The 23,036-nt window shown below is 50.2% G+C and overlaps 1 protein-coding gene across 3 annotated transcripts in view; it reads right to left on the bottom strand.

The window, feature by feature from the left end:
- Positions 1-23,036, bottom strand: part of TMEM132D (transmembrane protein 132D) — a 557,920-nt gene that overhangs the window by 279,869 nt on the left and 255,015 nt on the right. For 2 of the 3 annotated variants that reach the window (XM_019433787.2, XM_019433788.2), the window contains exon 3: positions 20,017-20,163. The exons of the other annotated variant lie outside the window; for it this stretch is intronic. In XM_019433787.2, coding sequence (XP_019289332.2) covers positions 20,017-20,163 — 147 coding nt within the window. The remainder of the gene's footprint in view (positions 1-20,016; positions 20,164-23,036) is intronic. 3 annotated transcript variants of the gene reach the window in all.

Here is a 23,036-nt window from a genome sequence, read left to right as displayed (position 1 = left end):
ACATCTGACCCTCATGTTGCCGGCTGCCCCCGCTCCCCTCCCCGCACCACCCCGGTTCGTCCATACGCTCCACGGGGTCGACCGCCCGCTTCGCCCTGCCTGTCCTCCGTGTGCCCTTGCAGACACAACTCCATCCATCAGGTCCGTCATTTGAGGGGACAGGAGCGACAGCGGGGCCCTCTTGCCAGGCTTGGGAACAGCAAGAAGTTCGGCGGAGCCTGGAGGCGAAAGATACCAAAGGGGCAGAATCGAGGGCGTGAAGGGCTATCAATATGCCAGAGACTTTAATTTACCTCATACAAGAATCTTTTCAACTCGTGCGACACTATCCAATATGGACAGGTGATGCTCTGGAAAACGTTTTCAAGTGTCGACACAGAGGGAATATTTGATTTAAAATAAACAACAATGGGGCACCTGGGTGGCTCAGTCGGTTAAGTGGCCGACTTCGACTCAGGTCATGATCTCACGGTCCGTGAGTTCGAGCCCCGCATCGGGCTCTGTGCTGACGGCTCAGAGCCTGGAGCCTGTTTCAGATTCTGTGTCTCCCTCTCTCTGACCTTCCCCTGTTCATGCTCTGTCTCTCCCTGTCTCAAAAATAAATAAAAATGTTAAAAAAAATTAAAAATAAACAACAATGGCGGGAATATTCAAGAAGAGATCAATTCAGTTCAACGGCAACAGCAAGGAAGTGTTGTGCCGGCTGAAACCCGGATAAACCAGGCAGGGAGGCAGAAAGCAAATGGGACGGTGAGCAAGCCATTAGTTTACAAATAACTGCTCTTTTCCTCCCCACCCTCCTCCTTTCCACACTGATAGGGAGCACTACACAGGACAAAGAGGCCCCTTGAGTTCCAGCTCTAAAAATTCCACCCACGTGGCCTTGGGAAGGTTACGGCCTTGGGAAGGTTAAGGCCTTGGGAAGTATTTTTTAAAATACTTCTTAAAAAAGTATTTATTTTCTTCAGAGAGTGCAAGTCGGGGAGGGGCAGAGAGAGGGGGACAGAGGATCCGAAGCAGGCTCGGAGCTGTCGGCACAGAGCCCGACTCGGGGCTCGAACTCGTGAACGCTAGATCGTGACCTGAGCCGAAGCCGGACGCTCCACTGACTGAGCCACGCAGGCGCCTGCGTTTTTTGACTTTATGTTTCCTCCTCTGTAAGAAGGAAACGAGAGTATCTACCGTGCAGGAATTACTACAGAAAACGAAAGGAGACGGTGCACGTATCCAAGCGCCTGTAGGTGCATACCCAGAGTATACACGCTGTATCGACGAAGGGTGTTAAGGGAGGTACCTAAAAGAAGCAATCAGGCATTAAAAACGAGAGGAGGGTACCGAGGCAGACGGAAGTGCTGTCACTCACACAAAGGGCTCCGACCGCCATCCCACTAATCCCCGCCACGGCCGCGGCCACGCCAAGGTGGAACTCACTGTGTTGCATGAGAAGCCCAAAGTCTACATCTGGATGTGAAATTTCCCAACTCCAAAACACAGTGTGGGTAAAATAAAACACAGAGGGGATCTGATCTGGTCCGCCATTCACCGCCGTGCACCCCGCGATAACACACATTATCACCGCACCTACTACCCTGAGCAATCGAGTGGCCCAATGACTCAGGGCGCCCCTGCCGGCTGTCCCCAAATGCCCGGAGCTGCAAGAGCCCCCATCCCCAAGGCCATTTGAGAAGGCCCTGGCTGCTTCCACGCGTCTCCAGCGTACCCTAAAATCTGGGGTCGGCGAGGCCGTCGGTAAATATCAACTTAACTTTAAATGACATTTATTGAAGTGCAGTTCACATACCATAAAATGCTCCCGTCGTAAGCGTCCAGCTGGATGAGGAACGGCACAGGTCCAGCCGTAGAACCTCAGTCCCAATCAAGACGTGGGACACATCCATCCACCTGGTGAGTCCCAGGTGAACCTGAGTTGTCACCTCCCAGCCCTGCCACCGCCCTGGGCCACGCCCAACTCGCCTTCCATCACCAGTAGATTTGACATCTACGGCATTTCCTATAAACAGCACGGTACAAGGGCCACTCGCTTGTGTCTGGCTCCTTTCACTGAGCAAAACATTTTGTTTTTGTGGAGATTCATCCGTGTTGCGTGTTCTGGGTTTGGGTTTCTTTCATCACTAAAAGTGTGGAGTAGATTTTCACCTGCTTTCACAGCATTGATGTGACGGCTGTATGTTTTCTTTTGGGAAACCCACTCAAATAGCTTGCCCGTTTTTTAAACGGGGTCCTTTGCCTTGTATTCTGGATATCAGTCCTTTGTCGGCAGTAAGATTTACAAGAACTCTCTCCCGGGCTGTGAACGTGGTTTCAGTACTGAAAACAATACTATCCCGTATTTTATATACTGTTTCCACATCCATCACCTCATTTTATCCTTGGAAAAAACTCACCAAGGGAGAGAAGACATATCGTATCCTAATTTTTCAGGTGAGGGAAGCAAGATGGAAGGAAGCGACTTACTCTGTGTTACGCGGCTGATAATTAACACATATCGTCCATCCGTGGGATCTGCAGCGTTTTGAACAAGTCAGATTTCAATCACCAGAATGAAGCAACACGAAGAAGAAAAATTTGTTCTCTGGTTTCCTGATGGGGGCTGTGCCTGGCACACAGCAGCCACTCAAATAATCGTTGGCTGCGTCCCCCTTGGTTCTCGTGAGAAGACGATGATGGTCTGGTGGAGAGAAAACCGTCCCTCACCCCAACCTCTGTGTTTGCTGACTGACAATTCCTGTCCCTCCAGCCTGTGACCTAAGTCCCAGCCACAGTGACCGGTCCAGAAGGAGGCAAATGACCAAGGCTGGTCCCACCGGAGTCCGTCGTGGGACTTCTAGGGAACGACCGGAGGGATTTTCAGCACGTCTCTCCTGCTGGCCCGGAAACCGGGAGGCTCTGATGCTGGAACGTAAACATGAATTTTCCACCCAGGGAGCAGAGCCCTTCTGAGCCCTTCTGAGAACACAGCCAGCACGGAGCAGAGCCAAGCAACAGAGAGAAGCTGAAGACTGACGCCGTCTCCTCAGCCACAAGCCCAGCTGGACGGTGACCACAACAGCGGGAGGTGCTTGTGTTCTGCATATTCTCTGAGGTCGGGACCTTCGCAGCAGCTGCACGGGGTCGGGGTCTCATCAAGAGGCAGCTGGGGCTCCGTCGCCCAAAGGCTGGCCTGGGGCTGTCGGTCGTGCATCTCGGGCGGGGGGGGGGGGGGGGCTCGTGCATGTGGCGGAGAAGCTGGTGCTGTGGTGGCAGGAGCCCCCTCCCCACCCCACCCCGGCCCCTCCACAGGCTGCCCAGTGTCCACGTGTCATGGCTCCAGCCACTGTCCCGAGGTGAACGTGTCAAGAAAGAGCAAAGCAGGGGCGCCTGGGGAGCTCCGTCGGTTAAGCATCCGACTCTTGATTTTGGCTCAGGTCATGATCTCACGGTCGGCGAGTTCGAGCCCCGCGTCGGCCTCTGTGCTGACAGCTCAGAGCCTGGAGCCTGCTTCGGACTCTGTGTCTTCCTCTCTCTCTGACCCTCCCCTGCTCACACTCTGTCTCTTTCTCTCTCTCAAAAATAAAATAAACACTGAAAATAAAGAGTCAGATGCTTAACCGAGTGAGCCACCCAGGCACCCCATTCTGCGTATCTCTCAGTCAAGATGCCTATCAACTTCCCGAGGAGGCAGCCAGGCAGCCACGTCCATGATTGTCCCCAGGGTCAGAATTCCGCACCCCTCTTACCACCCACGCTGGCTTTCAGCCTTCGACCATCATTAGAACTCATTTCGGGGAGGACTTTTTGAACACCCACCTCCCCCCCACAGACCAGTTACAAATAAAACGGGTATGAATCACCGAATGAATGAATGCAGAGTGATTCAGCTTTGACTTCTAAACCCTCGTGGCCTTCGGAAGTCTTGTGGTGCCTTCTGCTAATTACCAAATGCGATCACGATGTGGACAATCAGGTCCGTGGAAGCGCGCCTCATGCAAACGCTCCCCCATCCTCGGGACCCCCCCCCCCCCAGGCTAAGTGCAGCTGTTCTGTTCATTTTACGCGCGTGGACAGTGAAGGGCAGAGACCATGCATCCCGGCCGAGGCCACACACTGCTGGTGGCAGGGCAGGGCTCTGGACCCGAACCGTGGGAATCCACATCGCCATCCGCTCACCCACTATGCTCTCCTAAGTCCAGGGCATCTGGGAGTCAGACGATCCCCAAGGCCAGCGCCACGGCTGACGGCCCAAGCCTGGCACCTGCCTCCCTGGGGCTGACACCTGTTCTAACGGCTGCTACCGGGTGAACCAGGGAAGTGCGCTCGGGACCCCTGGCTGCTGTACAAATTCCCACAAACGTGGTGGCCACGGATTACACACACTGGCTCTCTTCCAGTCCTGGAGGACAGAGTCTGGAGCCCAGGCACCGGCAGGCACGGTTCTCATGAACAGTCCAGCGGAGAACCCTCCATCCTGAGTCGCCAGCCTTCGGAGGTGGCCTGTGTTCCTTGGCTCCTCGTCCTCCTTTCTGATTCTGTCACATCTCTGACCCCGTTGCATTCAACCCTCACAAGGACCATTATTAGATCCCCATCATATCAGGTCAGCCGGGACGACCCCAGAGAGCCTCCCCATCTCAAGACTGGCACACACACAGAGGTCCTAGGAGCTGGGACAAAGATGTTTCCCATTTTGAGAGGAGGAGAGAGGCATCGGTCGGCCCATCACAGGGACTGATTCACATAACCTGCCTCCGCCTGGGTCTCAGCTTCATGGTCCACAAAACGGGAGCGAGCTCTCTGAGCCTTTCGTGTCAGGAGAATGAGGTACTAAGCTTAGCGTGGTTACAGGTACAACACCCAGGAGAGGCTGGTACATATTGATCTCTTAATAAATGTGAGATATTCGTAGTCAAATGACCATGTGTCGGTGACTAGAAGCAGACCTTACACTCTAGTGGGCAGGGGTGACCCTGAGGTTCTGGTAAATGCACAGACAACAGAGGTCACAGCGAGACGGGTCTGGCCATTACGTCGGCAGAATGCTGAGCCCACTGCTGTGTCTCATGTTTCCAGGGACAGTAAGAACCTACCACGCAGCTGGCACGGGGCTCAGGACCGTCTGCAAGGGCGCCAGGCCATCCCACTGCCCTGTGTTAAAACAGCACTCGACAATAAATACTAAATGAAATTTTCCTTGCCCATGCAAAATCCAATTCTCATCCTCTCATAAATCCTGCCTGAGGGTTCTGCTACAATTTCTTAGGCTCATAACCCCATCACAAGGTCACTCTGAAATTAGTTGGGAGGCAGTTTTCGCCGTGGCAGGCACGGTTGAATAAAGAACAGGGGGAAATTGGGATCGGCTGTTTCGGCTGATATTTATGCTTTGAAAAGAAAATCCAAGTTCTGATCCTATCAACGGCATTAGAACTTGTTGATTTCCTTTGTTTTTATACGATTTTAATGTACGCCCTAAGACTGCTCTATAACAGAATGAATCGATTTTAATTTATCTTGCCAAAAGATAATCAATGCGCATTGTTAACTCAGAAGCGTTGCAAGTATTTCCATTCCCGCAATCCAGAGAGGATTTAGCATTTGTGTCCTTAAAGGTAGACACACACACATAAAATGTACAATGTAGGCAACCGCCAAGATGATCAGAACGCGGTCCCTTTTCCCAGACAGTTCTTCTTCCAAGGACAGTAAACAACGTCGCCAACACCTGGGCGCGTCAACCCCGCTTTCACTCTTGAAGGAAACGCGCATGTGTCTCTAAGGCAAGTTTGTAATAAGAATAGAAGAGTGGAAGCCTCTGGATATTTTTGTAATTAGTAAAACTAATACAAGCTTATCGGAAAGACTGGCAAACGTCGAGACTGTAAGATCCGTAAGAAGAGGTGTCACGTCTAACACTGAAGTCCTGTACAATCCAGCCCCCGGTACGTGGTAGGTTCTATGGCTTGACTTCAGGACAAAGTAAACACCACCCATAATCTCACTGTTACTGGATTTTGTACCATTTTACCTTTAGTCTCTTGACTGTTGCGTGTGTGTATGTGTGTGTATACGCGCCAGAAAGTTGACAGCATATTCTTGGGCCAATAAATATCTTAAAACACCATTTTATTGGCCGAGTTACATTTTGTTGTGTGAGTATGCCAAAGTCACTCAATTATTCCTCTTTCCCTACCTGGGTGGCAGATTCCAAATTTTTATTAATTTTTTTTTAATTTTTAAAATGTTTATTTATTTTGGGGGGCAGGGGGGAGGAGCAGAGAGAGGGAGACGCAGAATCCGAAGCAGGCTCCAGGCTCCGAGCCGTCAGCACAGAGCCCAGCGCGGGGCTCGAACTCACAGACAGTGAGATCATGACCTGAGCCAAAGTCGGACGCTTAACCGACTGAGCCACCCAGGCACTCCTCAAGTTTTTATTATTAATTCAAATGTGAAAAACATGCCTGTGTATCATATTCCTGATTACGTACTTAGGATTAGTTCCTAGAATAAAGGACCAAAGAGTTATTAAACATTGTAACAAATCTTGGCACGCACAGATATATTGCTTTTCTATATGGGAACGTTTTCTGATGTTTGCAATTATATTCGTGGGAAGCTGTAATATAATATACATTTCTCAACTGCGGCACAGGGAGGGGTAGGCCTGATACATTAGAAGTATTTCGTTCTTTTAATTATGTCTCATCCCACTTCAAGGTGCCCAAACTTGTTTTCAGGAAGGGTCATTAATCTAGGGCCCCAAGGAAATGGAATTCAGGGGTCTATACACCTGGATGGGGAAAACACATTTTCATAATTGTTTTTTTTTTTTAGCCCGGAACTGAACATCTAGCACATCCTCCAATAATGAGCGTAGGCAATAGCCAGAGTAGCAATGATGGTGACTTTTCGCCAACCGAAGAGGCAGTGACCTTCATGTGACACTGCATTTATAACAGATGCTTCAAAACATATCCCGCCCTTCACACTTACTTGAAATCCTAGCGGTTATGAGATGTGCTCCCCAGGCTTTTACGAAGGAAGCACATACAGCACCTCGCAATGAGAAACATTTTTTGAAGCCGGGTTTTAGTACAACCGCCCTCCTCAGTGCTGCTATGAATTTGAGCCTATGAAACGAAAAACATCATCCTGAGAGAAGATTCGTGAGCATCACCGGGCCGCCAGCGGAGTCCATGGCCCCGAAAAGGATGTGGACGCTCGCTTTAGCAGCAGGTGCGGGGCCATCAGGATAAAACACGAGATAAAACACGTCACACACGCACACACACACACACACACACCGTAAGACACATGGCCAACTGTAAGGGGCCCTGGGAATGTGCGAGTCAGGTGGGGTCAGAGCCACGCAGGACAGCGTTAGTGCAGGCCTGGCATCTAATAAGACACGGAGGAACTCTGTTCAGTCGCTCTGAGCCCCTTCTGAAGAAAGGCTCAGCCGGGTCGCGACCGCCTCATGCTCCTGGAGGACTCGTGGGCCGTCCACGGTGACACAAAGAGGTGGCATTCAGATCCTGCTGCAGGCAGAAGGCTGGACCTAGAGCTCACTAGCACTGCCTTCTTTCACTGTCTGGATTCTATGGCCAACTTGGGCACCCAAGCCACCCTGGTTTCCTGCTGTGGGTAAGATCAACTCCCTTCTGAATAAATTCACTTCCATTCAGGAGCGCCCGGAGTTCAAGGAGTCAGTGGGCGATCCTGCGGGCGAGATGGGAAACGGTCCACTGCAAACACCGCGTGCGGCTGCCAGAGCTTTGGGGAACGTGGACCAACCTCAGCTGTTTTGATCCCATCACACCTCCGTTGTAATCAATGCACGGAAAACAAGCAAGCCTGCACACAAGCATTAAGCTGTGTGCGTTGAACACAGCCCATTTCTGGATATTAACACCAACGTGCTGCTGGGATTCGAGATCCACCCACCGACCCACTCCACGCAGCCCCTGGACACCCACACTGTCTCCTCCCTCTCTAAGGGCTCCCGGCCGGTTCTCTCTCCAGGAGGATCGGTTATAATGACACCAAGCCACATGCGGTTCTCACCCGTGTTCCACTTGCCTCCGGGAGTGGGCAAACCGAAACCACCCACAGCAAGCATCTCAGGCTTCGAGAGTTCCACGGGCACAATGCTGAGCAGTGACAGAGACAACCCCAGTGACAAACACTGATGTCGACCGAATGGAAAAGTACCTGCTTATGCTTAGAGAGTCCCGAATGATCGCTATGCATTTTGAAATGGATCCTGACAGGATTACATCCTGTGCTGGCATCTCTCCACAACTGAAAAACCCACTTTTTTCTCTCCAGGATATTTTAGAGTCAAGACGGTGGAAAAGAGGCCTCGACCTTGTAATGGGAGTTGAGGTCATAGGTCTTATTTCTATGGTATGAAGACAGGGTCTACCTTTATGTCAAAGATGAAGGATCTACAGCCCCCTGCACTTTATTGACTGGGATCTTTTGTTCAGTGGGATAAATCTCTTTAAAATAGGAGGATGGAAAATCTTTCATTGCTGCCTGGAATTAGAGCGGCTGGCCGGCCAAGGCATCACTCCCTCGACGACTGATCACAGAGCATTCACTGTGAAGTGAGGGTTCCACTCAGAAAAAGTTCCGAAGTCTTACACAGGAGCAAATTCGTGTATTAAAAAAAAAAAGGAAAATGAAAGAGTAATTCGGGAAGCAATGAAGTGATCTGGTGCCTGGTAACACGGTGGGTCCCAGTGAGAAGCTGAAAACGAACTGCCGTCCAATGAGGTCTAGGAATTGCACAGAAGCGGAATGATACCACATGCCATCTTCCGCCTGTGGCTTCCAGCCCCCAGGGCCACGCCGCTGAGGTTTCCCCAAGCTCGTTCACGCACACTGGAAGTTCTTTTTCATCGCTGCATGCTATTCCTCTGCTAAGAGGCAGCTCAGGTTTTTAGCTACTTGTCAGTTGATAGATCTGGGTTGTCTCCACTTTGGGTTCTTACGGAAAATGCAGTATTATGGGGACAGAAAGGAGACAAAAATGATTGCTTGGAATTGGAAAAGAAAACGCACAGCAGATGATTTAAAAAAAACAACAACAATTTTTTCTGGTAATGGAAGAAGTCTAATAGCAGATTGTGGTGATGGTTGTAGATTTCTAAAACTCATTTAACTGCACACTTTCCATGGGCGAATTTTACAGGATACAATTTATAACTCAAAAGCTCTAAAAGGAAAAAAAAAGAGCTCTAAGTAAGAATATAAAGTTCCATGCCCTTCTGGCTATCTTCTCCAGCTCTGCCTCAGAGGAGAAGGCACAGCAGACTAACCCGTGACAAAATTCATCACGAGACTTAGAAGGCTAACAAGTCACTAAGGAAACTTCTTGAACTCATTGGCACACAGCACGGACGTGGAGAGCTGTCAGAAGACGGGCTTTTTGGAAATGATAGAAAACCCAAAACGTGTACATTTAAAAATAAAATGAGCCATCCTGTCCAAGAGAACAATAATCAGGATGAAATTTTTAGAACATAAGAAGCAAGATGATATTTTTCACAGTTTGACTATAAATAAGGCTACTTTGGATGGATCCTATCATCTTTCTTTTGTTTCTTTTTTTAACGCTCCATGAAATACTATTATCTCTCTAAACTGCTCCCCAGGCCTTCAAGAAACAGATCATCCAAACGCAGCATTGGTTCCATGCAGCCAAGGGCACCAGCGAAAGGTGGCGATTTCAGGATGCTGGCAGGTGTTTGTGCTGAACAGCTGGGCAGTGAAGGCAGAGATCAGAAGGACAGAGTAGCCTGGGCAGCTCGATGATCTAAAAATGGGCTTTCCCCCAAGAACTTCTCCCTCAAAACATCTAAGGTATGCGGGGTCTATGCACCTGCCTTTGTTTTTCAATAGGCTTTTTTATTTTTAACCCCAAACGTGGCTTAAAAGTATATGCCTCAACATGAAAGCTTCATAGGAAAATATTTCATTAAAATGAAATTCCAAGGAACTAAAGCTGACAGTTTTATAGATTTCTTTTTATTTCAGTTTATTTTTTTTTTGTTTACATCATGATCCCATTTTTATTTGATTTGATCTTTTTAAAATATAATTTATTGTCAAAGTGGCTAACATACAGCGCAGACCGTGTGCTCTTGGTTTTGGGGGTAGATTCCCGTGGTTCATCGCTTACATACAACACCCAGTGCTCATCCCCACAGGTGCCCTCCTGAGTGCCCATCCCCCACTTTCCCCATCTCCCAAACCCCCATCAACCCTCAGTTTGTTCTCTGTATTTAAGAGTCTCTTATGCTTTGCCTCCCTCCCTCTCTGTTTGTAACTTTTTTTCCCCTTCCCTTCTTCCATGGTCTTCTGTTAAGTTTCTCAAGATCCACATATGAGTGAAAACATACGATATCTGTCTTTCTCTGGCTGACTTATTTCACTCAGCATAATACCTTTCAGTTCCATCCACATTGTTGCCAATGGCAGGATTTCAATCTTTCTCATTGCCAAGTAGTATTCCATTGTATATATAAACCACATCTTCTTTATCCATTCGTCCGTTGATGGACATTTAGGCTCTTTCCATAATTTGGCTGCTGTTGAAAGCACTGTTGTAAATATTGGGGTACTTGTGCCCCTATGAATCAGCACTCCTGTGTGAACACCCACCAAAACAGTATGACTACAGAGGCTCATGACTCTTAGCGGAGTTTTAAAAAGTTGTATTTGGGGCGCCCGGGTGGCTCAGTCGGTTAAGCGTCCGACTTCAGCTCAGGTCACGATCTCACGGTCTGTGAGTTCGAGCCCCGCGTCGGGCTCTGGGCTGATGGCTCGGAGCCTGGAGCCTGCTTCCGATTCTGTGTCTCCCTCTCTCTCTGCCCTTCCCCCGTTCATGCTCTGTCTCTCTCTGTCTCAAAAATAAATAAACGTTAAAAAAAAAATTTTTAAAAAAGTTGTATTTCGCATTATGCATATATCCACATTACGCATATGTATATGCACAAATATAGATGAGATACGGATATGCATACAGACGTAGATGACACAGAGAGGCTGACACACGGATACATAGATATAGAGATACAGATACAGATAGATACAGATACAGATACAGATACAGATACAGATACAGATACAGATACAGACCTATTTTCCCGGTAGGACTTTGACCAATCATGGTTTCCATCTTGAGAGAGAAGGACTCTAAGGGCTGGGCACGTAGGGCGTGCACACACACACACCCACGCACACCCACGCACACACCCATTCGCTTCACGTGCAGATTCAACTTCAGAAACATATAGGAAGACGGACTGCATCCCCCAGCGTTCTGCACGGGACGTTACGTGTCCCGTCTGCTATTTCCACCACTGCAGATGCTCCTGGTGATTCCAACGGACGAGGGGCTTCTCCCTCCTCGGAGCAGCACACAGTGGGGCCGGTCGGCTGTGTGACATCACAAACCACCGGCAACCCCACACCGGCCAGTCTCCACAGCCCCGAAGCGTGTTTAGGAAGCACTCTGATGAACACCAGCCACCGGGGTAACACAGTCATCGTTGCTACTGGGGGACCACTCAGGCCACGGTCGCTAGTTCTGTGGCCGTGGCAGCAAACCCAGCCGGTGCATCAGCCTGGAGGTCCTACCGAAGGCAAAGGCAGGTGCTGCGAGCAAAGACGTGCGGCCCCAGCTCACTGCCGTGGCCCCGCTACGAGTGGGTGTTAAATAACTTAATTCTAAATTTGGTGCTCTACTTGGAAACAGGAGGCACTAAATATCAAATACATGGATGTAATAAAAAGAAAAGCAACACGGGGTAAATTAAGGCAAACCTCACACTTCCCGTGCTCCCGCAGAATGGGCCTGGGGGAGGCAGATCGAGGTACCGTTTCACAGAGACTTGGGCTCGGGACGTCCCGCTAACTGTAACGCCATGTGCTTGAATGATCACAGCGCCTCCCTCAGTCTGTGTGTTTCTAAGGGGAGCTGCACAAGGAAGCTTCCATTTCCTGGGACAAAACGCAGTGCGGCCCTGGGAGGGTCCCAGAGCTCCGTCCTCTGGGCCGTCCGCCCACAAAACACCCCTGCACACCTTCCCCCACACTGGGTGTCAGAGGCCAGCCTTTCAGACAGCATCAACATCTCATCCTACCTCTGACTGTATTAACTCAGCGTCTTCCTCGAAAACGACACACTTGCGTGGGTCTCTTTTGTAATCACTTGAGAGGCAACATCGTACGTGATAGCCACACTTCCTACTTCCCACGACGTTGGACTTTCTTTTTTTTTTTAATTTTTTTTAACGGTTTTTATTTATTTTTGAGACAGGGAGAGACAGAGCATGAACAGGGGAGGGTCAGAGAGAGGGAGACACAGAATCGGAAACAGGCTCCAGGCTCTGAGCTGTCAGCACAGAGCCCGACGCAGGGCTCGAACCCACGAACCGTGAGATCATGACCTGAGCCAAAGTCGGCCGCTTCACCGACTGAGCCACCCAGGCGCCCCTGGACTTTCGGCTCAACTTAAGGTCGACACACACGCACAACAAGATCTAGGCTACTCCTCACAACGGCAGAATGAATGCACCATTTTTAAAACTCGGCACGCCTCTTGATGAATACTATTTTGTTTTTGGACACCAGCTATTTTTAAAAATACAGCAATGAATGCTGTGGTACACGTCTCCCCGTGTCCGTGGCTAAGCTTTAATCTGGACCAGATGTATCCAGAAACGCAATTTTAGGGTCATACGGATTCCCGTCTTAAATGTGATTAGCCAGATGCTGACAGATACCTCTCCAAAGTGGATGAAGCATCTTATGATTACTGCAGCACACAGCATACACATCCTCAGAAAAAAAAAAAAAAGAAACATTTTATTACGTGCATCTTCTCCCTCCAATATGATTAGAAGAAATGATGTCTAGCAGCATCAGAAACAATACCTCGGTCTGTTGTCTCCCTAATGCAGAAGTTATTAAGACACACTTGAACCAAATGGCTCCTGGCAGGTTCGAAAGTCACATGCAATGCTTAATAAAACCTCCACACACAACTAATGTAATTCATCTCGTACTCTGGGAAATTTTCATTTAGAGTATGGAAATAACGTGTAATTCTCCAGGATCTTGGAGGACTTGGGTACGCGTGCTTCGTATATTATACAGTCATCTAAACGATCTGAAAACGATCGGTAGACGGTTTTCTTAGAATGGTGGTCTTGATTCTTTCAGTGTGCTCCCGCACAGGATCACATGGGGTTCTCACAAGAGTTCGGCAAAGGCCGACGTCGCGTTGCTGGTATTATAGAGGAGGATGCCCAACCTCTTATCACCTCTCTGGTGGTGAGATGTGAGACGGTCAGCGTGAAAATGAGAAACACGCTATCAGCTCTTCCTGAAGGGTGCCCGCGTTCCTTCCACGCTTTGTGAAGGAATTATCACTCAAACGGTACCGTGGATGCATGTCGTAATCCGTTAAGTCACTGATAAGGATGATGCAATCATTTAAGGCATCAGACAAATCACACTTGAACAGGAAAGACTTTGTTGTTGTTAAGCCCGGGTTCTGGACGTCAGAAGAGCTGAACTGTCTCGCTGGTGACAGACTGCCAGAAAATAAATCTAATCAAATTATTGAATTAATGCAAAAACAATCTCAAGGTTTTTATTTTCCATCTCTGGGTCTGTGATCTCGGCATGGCCAAGCAGCAGTCAAGTGCAACGATTCAAACTTGGCTTTGTAAAGCAAAATGGAGCGTTGACAAACAATCTACAAGGTCTCTGTTACGAGCTGTTTTTGCCAGAAACCAAGAGGCCAGATCTTGCTGGCTTCAAATCTGGGCACCCCTGCAGATGGACAAAGCATCCCCAAACAGCCCGTATTCCATTCAGCAATGACAAGGACCAACATCCAGGACTCTGCTGAACGAGATTTTCCACGATGAAATGCAGCTTATGTTTTATCCCAGTCTTCCATACCTTCTCTTTTCCCAAGTCAGAAACGGCCCACGTTCACGATGGGAATTTTCAGAAATACACATGGAGCAGATGAAGGGGGCAGAACACGGGTCCCACGTGGCATCACCATCTGGGATTGAGCTGCTCGGTCCGGCCTTGATCTTTCCTGCCCTCTTCTCACTTACACGCAAAATCCGTATGACCGTGTCAGCTCTTGCCGTCTGCCGACTTCTACAACACATTGATCGAGACGGAATTCATTCGCTGTAACACTCGCCATTTTAGAGTGCCCAAGTGAGTGGCTCTGGCTTATCCACAGCGCGTGGGACGGCATCCTTACTACTTCGGGAAGACACCCCCGTCCGCGGCGGTCAGGCTCAAACCCAGAGCGGCGAGCAGCTCAGACACAGGTCTCTGGGCACCGGCCGCTCTGCACACATGGTCTAAAAGGAGCCACACAGCGCGTGGCCTTCCACAGCTGGCCTGTGTCGCGGGCTGTAGCACCTTCAAAGCCGACCCGCGTTGCACAGGGCCCGGCACTCCTCCCCACGTAACTGCCGAGCGACATCCCCGTGCGTGGATGCACCGCACTGGGCCGCCGTCCGCCTTCCGGCTGCTGTGGGTGGTGTTGGCGAGAAGGTCTGAGCGGCGGCTCTTCCGCGGACTTTTGCTTTCGGTTCCCCTGGGTGGGTAACTAGCCGCGTTCGACCTGGTGGTAACTAGGTTAGCTCCTCCCAGGGGCATAACTAGCAGGGTTCGACCTTGTGGTAACAGGTTAGCTCTGCCTGCTTCTTTGTATATTCTCGTTGGGCTGGGCTTCAGGGGGTTCTCCTTATTTCCAGCTCTTTCTCACGCTCTCCTCTGAAGTCTCCGTGTCCCGAAGGTTCGGCTCGACCCCACTGATCTGTTTCTACGGCCGTGGCAGCCCATCTTCTCACCCCCTGCCTGGTTCCGCGGCCTCTCCTCCTGCGGCCGGATCCGTCTCTTACGATACAAGCGTGAGAACGCCGACCAGCGCACAATACCCCCCCTTTCATGCGGGCAGTTCTGGCTTTGCCTCTGGTTTTCGAGGGTTTCCCCCGAATTCTCGCTTAGGGTGGTATTTCGTCTGCTCCTGGGCAGGCCAGGGCCCCCTGGCCTCTTGCAGCCGCCTGTCCAGAGAGTGAGGCTCGCCAGCCCCGGCCTGCCGTGTGCGTCCGGCTCCTGGTTCTTCTGTCCGGGTTTCCACTCACATTCCGGCTCTCTCGGGATTGGCCACCTTTGCACCCTCGTTCAGCTCAGTCCTGTCTTCACCTGGACAAACTCTTCCCTAAGTTGCCAACACGTGCATGACGTTTCGGGTGCGTTGCTAGGCGGGCCTCCCTACCCCTTACGTTTCTCTGGAAACCTCCGTAGGAGCCTGGCAGAGGGAAGGAGATCACTGGGTACCATGAGCTTGTCATCGCCCTCCTGGAAATGCCACAACATCTGCTCATTATAAATTGAGAAAGAGGATTCGGGCTGCCCAACCCACTGCGTCTGTTCTTCTGTCTTTGGAGCAGAAAAATGGTTCTGAGCTGGACATACCACTGTCTGTAATAAATGATGTTTCCCACTTTCCTTTGACATCTGGTGCAGCCACTTGGTTAAGTCCTGGCCAAGGAGATGTGAGAGAGAACTGGGGGTTGGCATGGGTTTCCAGGCAAGTTGCTGAAAGGGAGTTGACCCAGCTCAGAAGACCCTCTTCTGGAGGGCAGGTGTGATGGCCGGCACCCCCGCAGCCATCTTCATCTGTGAGGACGGAGTCCTTGCACTGGTGCGTGTGGAAGAGGGGGCCTGGGACCCTGGAGGTGCCAGGAAGTGTCATACCAGCCCCAGCCTACCCACCCACAGTAGGCTTTTCTGGGTGGGAGAGAAATAAACCTCTGTCTTGCTTAAGTCACTCTTTTCTGCAATAAAAATTAAATAATCAAATAATCCTAACAAATACAGTTTGAGATACATTAATCGATGCCAGAAAATCCTCCCTTTGAACATACATTCATGGTTTTGTACATCGGTCTGTACTTGAAATATCAATTGTCTTTATAGCAGTTCACGTATTTATCTAAAATATGTACTTCTTAAAGTGAAAAATACTACCTACGATACACATGAAATTAGTGCATATACAATAAATGGACAGTTATTAAAAAAAGATTCATTCCAGCTGTGCACTTCCTGTCTACGATCTGCTGACAAAGGACAGGTGCTATAAAGACAAGGTAGATGAGCATGTGCATCGAAGTCTCGCCGGAGAAAACCATGGAAGCTTCTGTCGCTCAAGTTGATTCAAACCCGTATCCATGCCCCACCTATGCAACGGCGGCAAACTCTGGAAAACACTCATCTATGCAGGGAAGAGCAAAGAGATAAAAAATTCACGACTGGGGCGCCCGAGTGGCTCAGTCGGTTCAGTGTCTGCCTCTTGATTCTGGCTCAGGTCATGATCTCACGGTTCGTGAGTTCCAGCCCCCAGTCATCAGCCCTGCTGGTGGTGTGGAGCCTGCTTGGGACTCTCTCTCCCTCTCTCCCTGCGCTGTCTCTGTCTCTCTCTAAATAAATAAACTTAAAAACAAATACACAGCTTTTGTCATACATTGATCTCGGTTCACATTGTGCCTTAGTGAGGAATTTGATGGAGGGACATTAGTTATTCTACCCTGTTCCACACTATTTCTTGGCTATGTTTAGTCAAAAAAGACCAGAGAGGGGCACTGGGTGGCTCAGTCATTTCAGCCTCTGACCTCGGCTCAGGTCATGATCTCGCGGTCCGTGAGTTTGAGCCCCGCGTCAGGCTCTGTGCTGACAGCTCAGAGCCTGGAGCCTGCTTCAGATTCTATGTCTCCCTCTCTCTCTCTGCCCCTCCCCTGCTCTCGCTCTCTCTCTCTCTCTCTCTGTCTCCCAAAAATAAATAAAAATGTTAAACACACACACACATTGAGACAGTAGTTTCACATGGCCAAGCACATTGGTTTAATTAAAAAAAAAAAAAAGACCAGAGAGTTGTGATAACATTCATATGTTAATACTATGATAAGGTTTTCAGCAACCCAACTTTTCCAGAAAGGAAAGGATGTATTTCAACTCAGATGAGAGATCTTCACTCCTTCCTACTGAATTCATCACGATCACAAGTGTCTCCTTAATCCATAAAATTACACCTGTCACAGTGATTTAACTTCATTAGCACAACTTCATGATCCGTGGTGAATTATTAGCAATACAAAATCCATGACTCTCAAGCTAATTAAGACTGCCTCTTTACATTCTGATGATCTGATTCTGACTTTTAAGAATAACTAAAAAAAACATTCAAAGGGAGTAGGAAGAATTTATAAAGCAAGACAACTTCTGAAGCAAAACCTTCTAATAGTAAAATATCCACTCTGTAATACATTTTCCAATTATCCTTCAGATAAAGAGAAATAGATCTCCTCCCAGGCCACTCAATATCCCAGATCCTGGAACATGATGTTTCGTCATTGAATTCCATACAGACAGAAGATGAAAAATTCTGAAGTGAGGATAAAAGTTGACTGTATTAATAAATGTATCATATTCAAAAAATGTCCATTTAGCTGTCTACATTTTATTAAATGGCAATACATGCACAGAGCAAACCATTCGTGGTCCAAATGGTTCACAGGATAAAGCAACCCACATTCAGCCTTCTCCCCCAACTTCCTGGCACGCTCCTCCGGTAGAAATCAGTTGCTGGACCCCTCCGCTCAAAAAAGTACCTTTCTCTTGGGGCGCCTGGGTGGCTCAGTGGGTTAAGCATCCGACTTCAGCTCAGGTCATGATCTCACGGCTTGTAGGTTCGAGCCCCGCGTCGGGCTCTGTGCTGGCAGCTCGGAGGCTGGAGCCTGCTCCCGATTCTGTGTCTCCCTCTGTCTCTGCCCCTCTCCCTGCTCACACTCTGTCTCTCTCTCTCTCTCTTAAAAAATAAACAAATAAACCTTTAAGTTTTTTTTTAAAAAAGTACCTTTCTCTGGGTTTTCCCCAACCTAGGCTTCAACACACCCCTTATTATATGCCTTACTGTTTCAAACAGGTGTACTGGAAAGGATTCACTATGTGTCATTTGCATCGTAACACTTAGAATAACAGAGATGAGGTGTAGCTCCAGAACCGCAGCCGACCAGCATGTGTGGGGAGCCCCATGTGCACCAGGGGGTGCCGTCGGGCTGGGGCCGTCGCTGCGGACGAGACAGACGTGTCCCCAAACCAAGACGGCTTCCGCTTTTAAGCCTCCTCACCGAGCAAAGCCTTCCTAGCTGTAGCGTGAGAACCGAATTCCGAAACACGAACTTCCCCCTCGACAGATGTGAGCACAGATAAATCACGTAACAGCGTATGCATACACGCAAGCACACGCTAACACCTCCATCGTATGTATGTTCTATAGAGTCATACGATATACGCATATATCTCAATACACACACAAACACGTCGTGTCCGTATACATATGCAGAATACTGTTTATGCGCATATAACATAAGTGTGTGCGCGTCTGTCTGTGCGTATGCGCGTGCTTTTTTCCTGTCCTCTGGACCCATAGGAAGAAACAGAAAACGGACATCAGGATCTACAAAGCGATCAGGAATATTCTCCATAGGGGGTCAGGACTTTGAAGGACTAACGTGAAATTCCATTCAGGGCACTTGCTTCTTAGAACAAGATCCTGATACACAGGAGAGAAGAAAAAAGGCAAACGCCATACATTTGTGTGTTTCTGTGTATTCTGCAGATGCTGAGTTTCTGTTCCATTTAAAGAAGGGTTAAAAGCGATTCTTGGGAGCCCCTGAAGTTTTGACCCACAGAAAAGCGGCTTACACCTTGATGGGGATGAGCCGTGTTCAGAAATTTTCCTTGTTCCCTCCTCCAGGCCCGGGATAAACTGAGCTAATCCTTGGCCAGGGACTCAAAAGAAACAAAAAATCATAAAAGTTTAAAACTGCTCAAACCTTTTCATATTTTATAGAAGATGTTCCAACCACTCCTACTTACAACAACCTACAGAGGAGAGGGCAAGAGAGAGAAGAGAAAACAGAACAGACTAGTCGAGAGCCTTCCTCCCAAAGTCCTCTCCTCTTCTAGTTAAGAGTAAAATAAGCTGATTGCCTCCTAACTACCCACCTGCCTCCTACCGGTCATGTATCTATCCATGCATCCACCCGTCCATGCTTCCTAATTTTCGCTAACGTCACAACGCAGAAGAAACCTTTCTAGGTGACAGTGTCGCAGCCATCAGTTGGGATCCACGACTTCGAGATTAGAATAAGTAAATGGAAAGAAAATAAACGTATTTTTCCAAACACTTGCACGCTGAGGTCTAATCACCTGACACCAGAAATAACGTGTTCATCTGCTTGTTACTTTTCAATGGTCAGTATCATAAGGAGCAAAAACACAACCAACCTAAAAGTGGTAAAAATACGAGACCAGACTAGGGATTCTCGAGAGCCCCAAATGAGGCTTCCGGAAACAGGAATAAAAATCGAGAAGCGCTGAGCTTCCAAGTCCCTCTGCCCAGCTGTGAGTTGACGGTTTCTAACTTGCTGGGTATGAGACACAGATTCCAGTTTTAATTGGCCTCTGGGGTGACTGACGATGCCCTATGATCCCACAGCAGACACTTCCCCGTGCATCGGAAAACGCGTGCGCACCAACGCAATCGCGTACATGATCGTGGACTCTGCACGGCAAACGCGGAGCCCGTGTGCCAGAGATTCACACGCTCTCGTGTGTAAGGTTCGCAGGACAGGCCGCTTCATCAGAGATGCCCTTCCGGCCGGAGGGAGGCCTCGGCGACGTGTACCCCCAGCTGTAGGTTAGATCCCACCTGCGCGGAGCGGCCCCTGCGGGTGACCCCGGGGCTACGCTGGAATTTTAAGGAGGCCCGGTCTGCAGAACAGCCCCCCTTCCCCAACGACGGATTCCACCCGCCCCTCTGAGAAGCACAAGTGATACGGACAGACAGCAGGTGCCGGTGCGGGCCGCGGTGCGAGTCTGAATCTACCGCGGGCCGCGGGGACTCACCCGGTTTCCGAGCCCGCGGATTTCTTCTGGCAGAGGATGACAGCCGGTGCGTACTTGCCAGTGTGCTCCGTGCCCTCCGTGACCTCCCAAATGGAAGGGCTGCTGGCTCTCACCCCCACGACGCTCACGCCTTTCTTCACCTTGGCCCTGGGGAGACAGAGAGAGCACAGCTCAGACGGCTCTGGGGAACCCCAGGGGCGCCGCTGCTTCTGGGACTGGGGAACCTACTGCAGGCGTGAGCCTGTGTTAATCACATCCTCGCCACCTCGCCGTCACCTTGCAATCCCTCTGTCCTGACTGCCCCCCAGCTCTTCCCAGCTTTAACGGAGGAGCTCGGACGGTGCACGGACAGTCTGCAGGCACAGAGGGTCAAAGCCGCGCTCGTGGGTGGATTTAGTTTAAAAAAAAAAAAAAAGAATCACCTGCAAACCTCCAGACCATGAAGACCGAAGCAGAAAAGGGAAATGAAGGAAAACGGCATAGGCGCGTCCGCTGACCGTCTCCTCTGCACCAGGCGCTGATGACGCCTCGCCTGTATTGGCTGATGCCCTAACGATGTCCTCGGCTCAGAGCGGGGGGCTGCAGCTCAGACGGGGTGGGGGCCCCAGGAACGCAGCGCAGAGGTTTGAACAGACCCGTCGACTCCCCTGCGTGCCCTTCCCACCCCACCATCCCCGTCACGGCTGCTGTGAGCGACCATGCACCACGCACCGGGCGCCCTTCACGGGCCTTGCGGCCTCACCTCTACGATGCCACGTGCCTGTGGGGCCAGTGCCGCTGTCATTCCCCCCCAGCGGCTGAGGACCCGGGCGTCACGCAGCTCACGAGCAGGAGACCTGGGTGTTTCGTCACCTGGCCGGGCGGCCACGCAGGTCGGGCCGTGCCCTGTGCTACCCTTAGCATCACACAAACCCACGGAACTCAGGAGCCACGTACTCTGATCCCACGCACGTCCGCGGCCACTCAACACCGGTCCGTGCGTGTCTGGAGGTCTCACGCCCACCAGACTTTACACGAACACAGATTTCCTGATACAAGTGTGCCACCGTGTACACGCTTGGCACGTGCACACACGTGCCTCCCTACACACACGCGTGTGTCACCCCGTGCCCGTTCACTTGTTCTTCCCCACCGTCCGAGGCAGGGGGCAAGTCATGTGCCCAGAGCTCTGTGCCCAGACAGGAGGGGCCTCGCTCCTTCCCGAGAAGCTGGTGGGTGAGGAAGGAGGCTCCTTGCCTGCCCTTCCTCTCTCTCCGACAAGTTTCAAGTGGAAAATCGCACAGAATGGCAAGTATGCAGGAAAATGCACGAAGCGTGGCAAACCGTCTGATGTTCAAACCGGACTCGTGTTCGAAAGTCGTGTGTGCGGCTGGGCTTGCTCCTCCTGGTCCCCCGGGGGGAACGGGGGACACACAAGGGGCTTTGCAGCCAGAGCAGAGGAGGGACGAGCACACAGTCGGGGACGAGACGGCCCGGGAGGGGCAGACTCCGAGGTGCACCCTCCAGATGTGAAACCGCTGTGCCTGCACGGACACGGAGGCCGGGCGCCAGCCTCTGAAACCCTGGTGCACGCTCACACCGTGCACACGACCTCCCACAGAAACGCCTTCAAGGCGCACGGTGGCACAGAGTCAAGGGCAGGTCTGAGGCAGCCGTTCTAGAAAGGCGGGTGGCAAGGGTGCCCCTGGCTGGCATCCAGGCACCGGCCTTGTGGGCAGGGGGATCCCACCATCCCCTGAGGAGAGGGTCCACTGTGCCCGACCTGTCTGCACAAACAATACGGTTTACGTCCGACACCCGCTTGCTTTCTGGAAGCCTGGAATTATGGTGCGTGCCAGCCAGAGGCGCCTAGTGACCAGCCCCCGGGGGACGCCCTGGGCATCCAGGCTCGGGTCAGCTTCCCGGGGTGGACGACACTTAACACGTGAAGCCACAACTTACTGCTGGAGGGACTTGGGGCGTCCACAGCGACTCCCCGGGAGAGGGCCGTGGGGCCCCCCCAGACCTCACCCCACACGTCTTTTCCCTTTGCTGAGTTACTGTTCTACCATGAGAAGAGGCATCGTCTCTCATGTGGGACCCTCGGTGCTGAAGCTTGTGGTTTTAGGAGTTTTATTGACAGCCTTGTTTCTGCGTGAAAAAAAAAATAGCATGCTTTCTGTTTTAAATAATCATCGTACAAGCCAACACTTGGAACACAGTCATCTATAAACCAGGAAGGGCATGCGGTAGGCCAGAAAGCCGTCTCGTTTTCCAGATACTCCGGTGAGATCGGCAGGTGAATAAAGCTATGATTTCTGCCTTGCGGGAACTCAATTAAATAGCAGGCAACCGGGAGGTGGTGGCAAAAAAAAAAAAGTTCAATTCACTGTGGACAGCTGCTATTATACGGAGATGAATTCTAAGGGCTGTCCCATTATTGTGCACTGGAATTTTATTGAATCAAATTTGCTTTAAATAAATAGGTCATCATCCTGGATTTGGTGATCTTTTCATTCTATAGGACACATCAGGGCATAAGACTTTTCTGATACAGGACAGGCTCACGTTTTTCTTACATTTTATTCACAAGTAGGTCATGTGGAGCTCTGACAATGTTTCTCCCATGAATCCTTTTTAAGTGCTCAAGAAGGAACCTGGCTGATCATTTAAGCTAGGGAGTACCCAGCTTTTGTTGCTAATAATTAGTGCAGCTACCTGAAGTTATAATGAATGGCATTATTTCTAAGGGGACACGCTTTCTGAAATTTAGTGCAGGACGCTGGGAAGTTGCCTCTCATAGACACAGAACGTTTTCAGGAGAAGAGACACATTTCTAGGACGTGTTTCAGATGTTCCGAACTGAAGAATGGATCCTGGCTCCAGAGAGATGGCGTGTGCATTTCAAGCACGATCGCGTACAAGAAAGTGGGTGGTCACTCCTCGAAGACACAGCTGTGGCATATACTGAGCACGGTCTGCCTCAGGTGAATCATTTTTACACAGTGATCTCCGAGCAGCCTTTTGGAACCATTAAGATC

The sequence above is a fragment of the Panthera pardus genome, unplaced genomic scaffold (assembly GCF_024362965.1).
Source record: "Panthera pardus isolate Hobbes unplaced genomic scaffold, ASM2436296v1 HiC_scaffold_14, whole genome shotgun sequence".
In the NCBI taxonomy this organism is placed as follows: Eukaryota; Metazoa; Chordata; class Mammalia; order Carnivora; family Felidae; genus Panthera; species Panthera pardus.
This window is presented reverse-complemented; position numbering and strand designations above follow the sequence as displayed.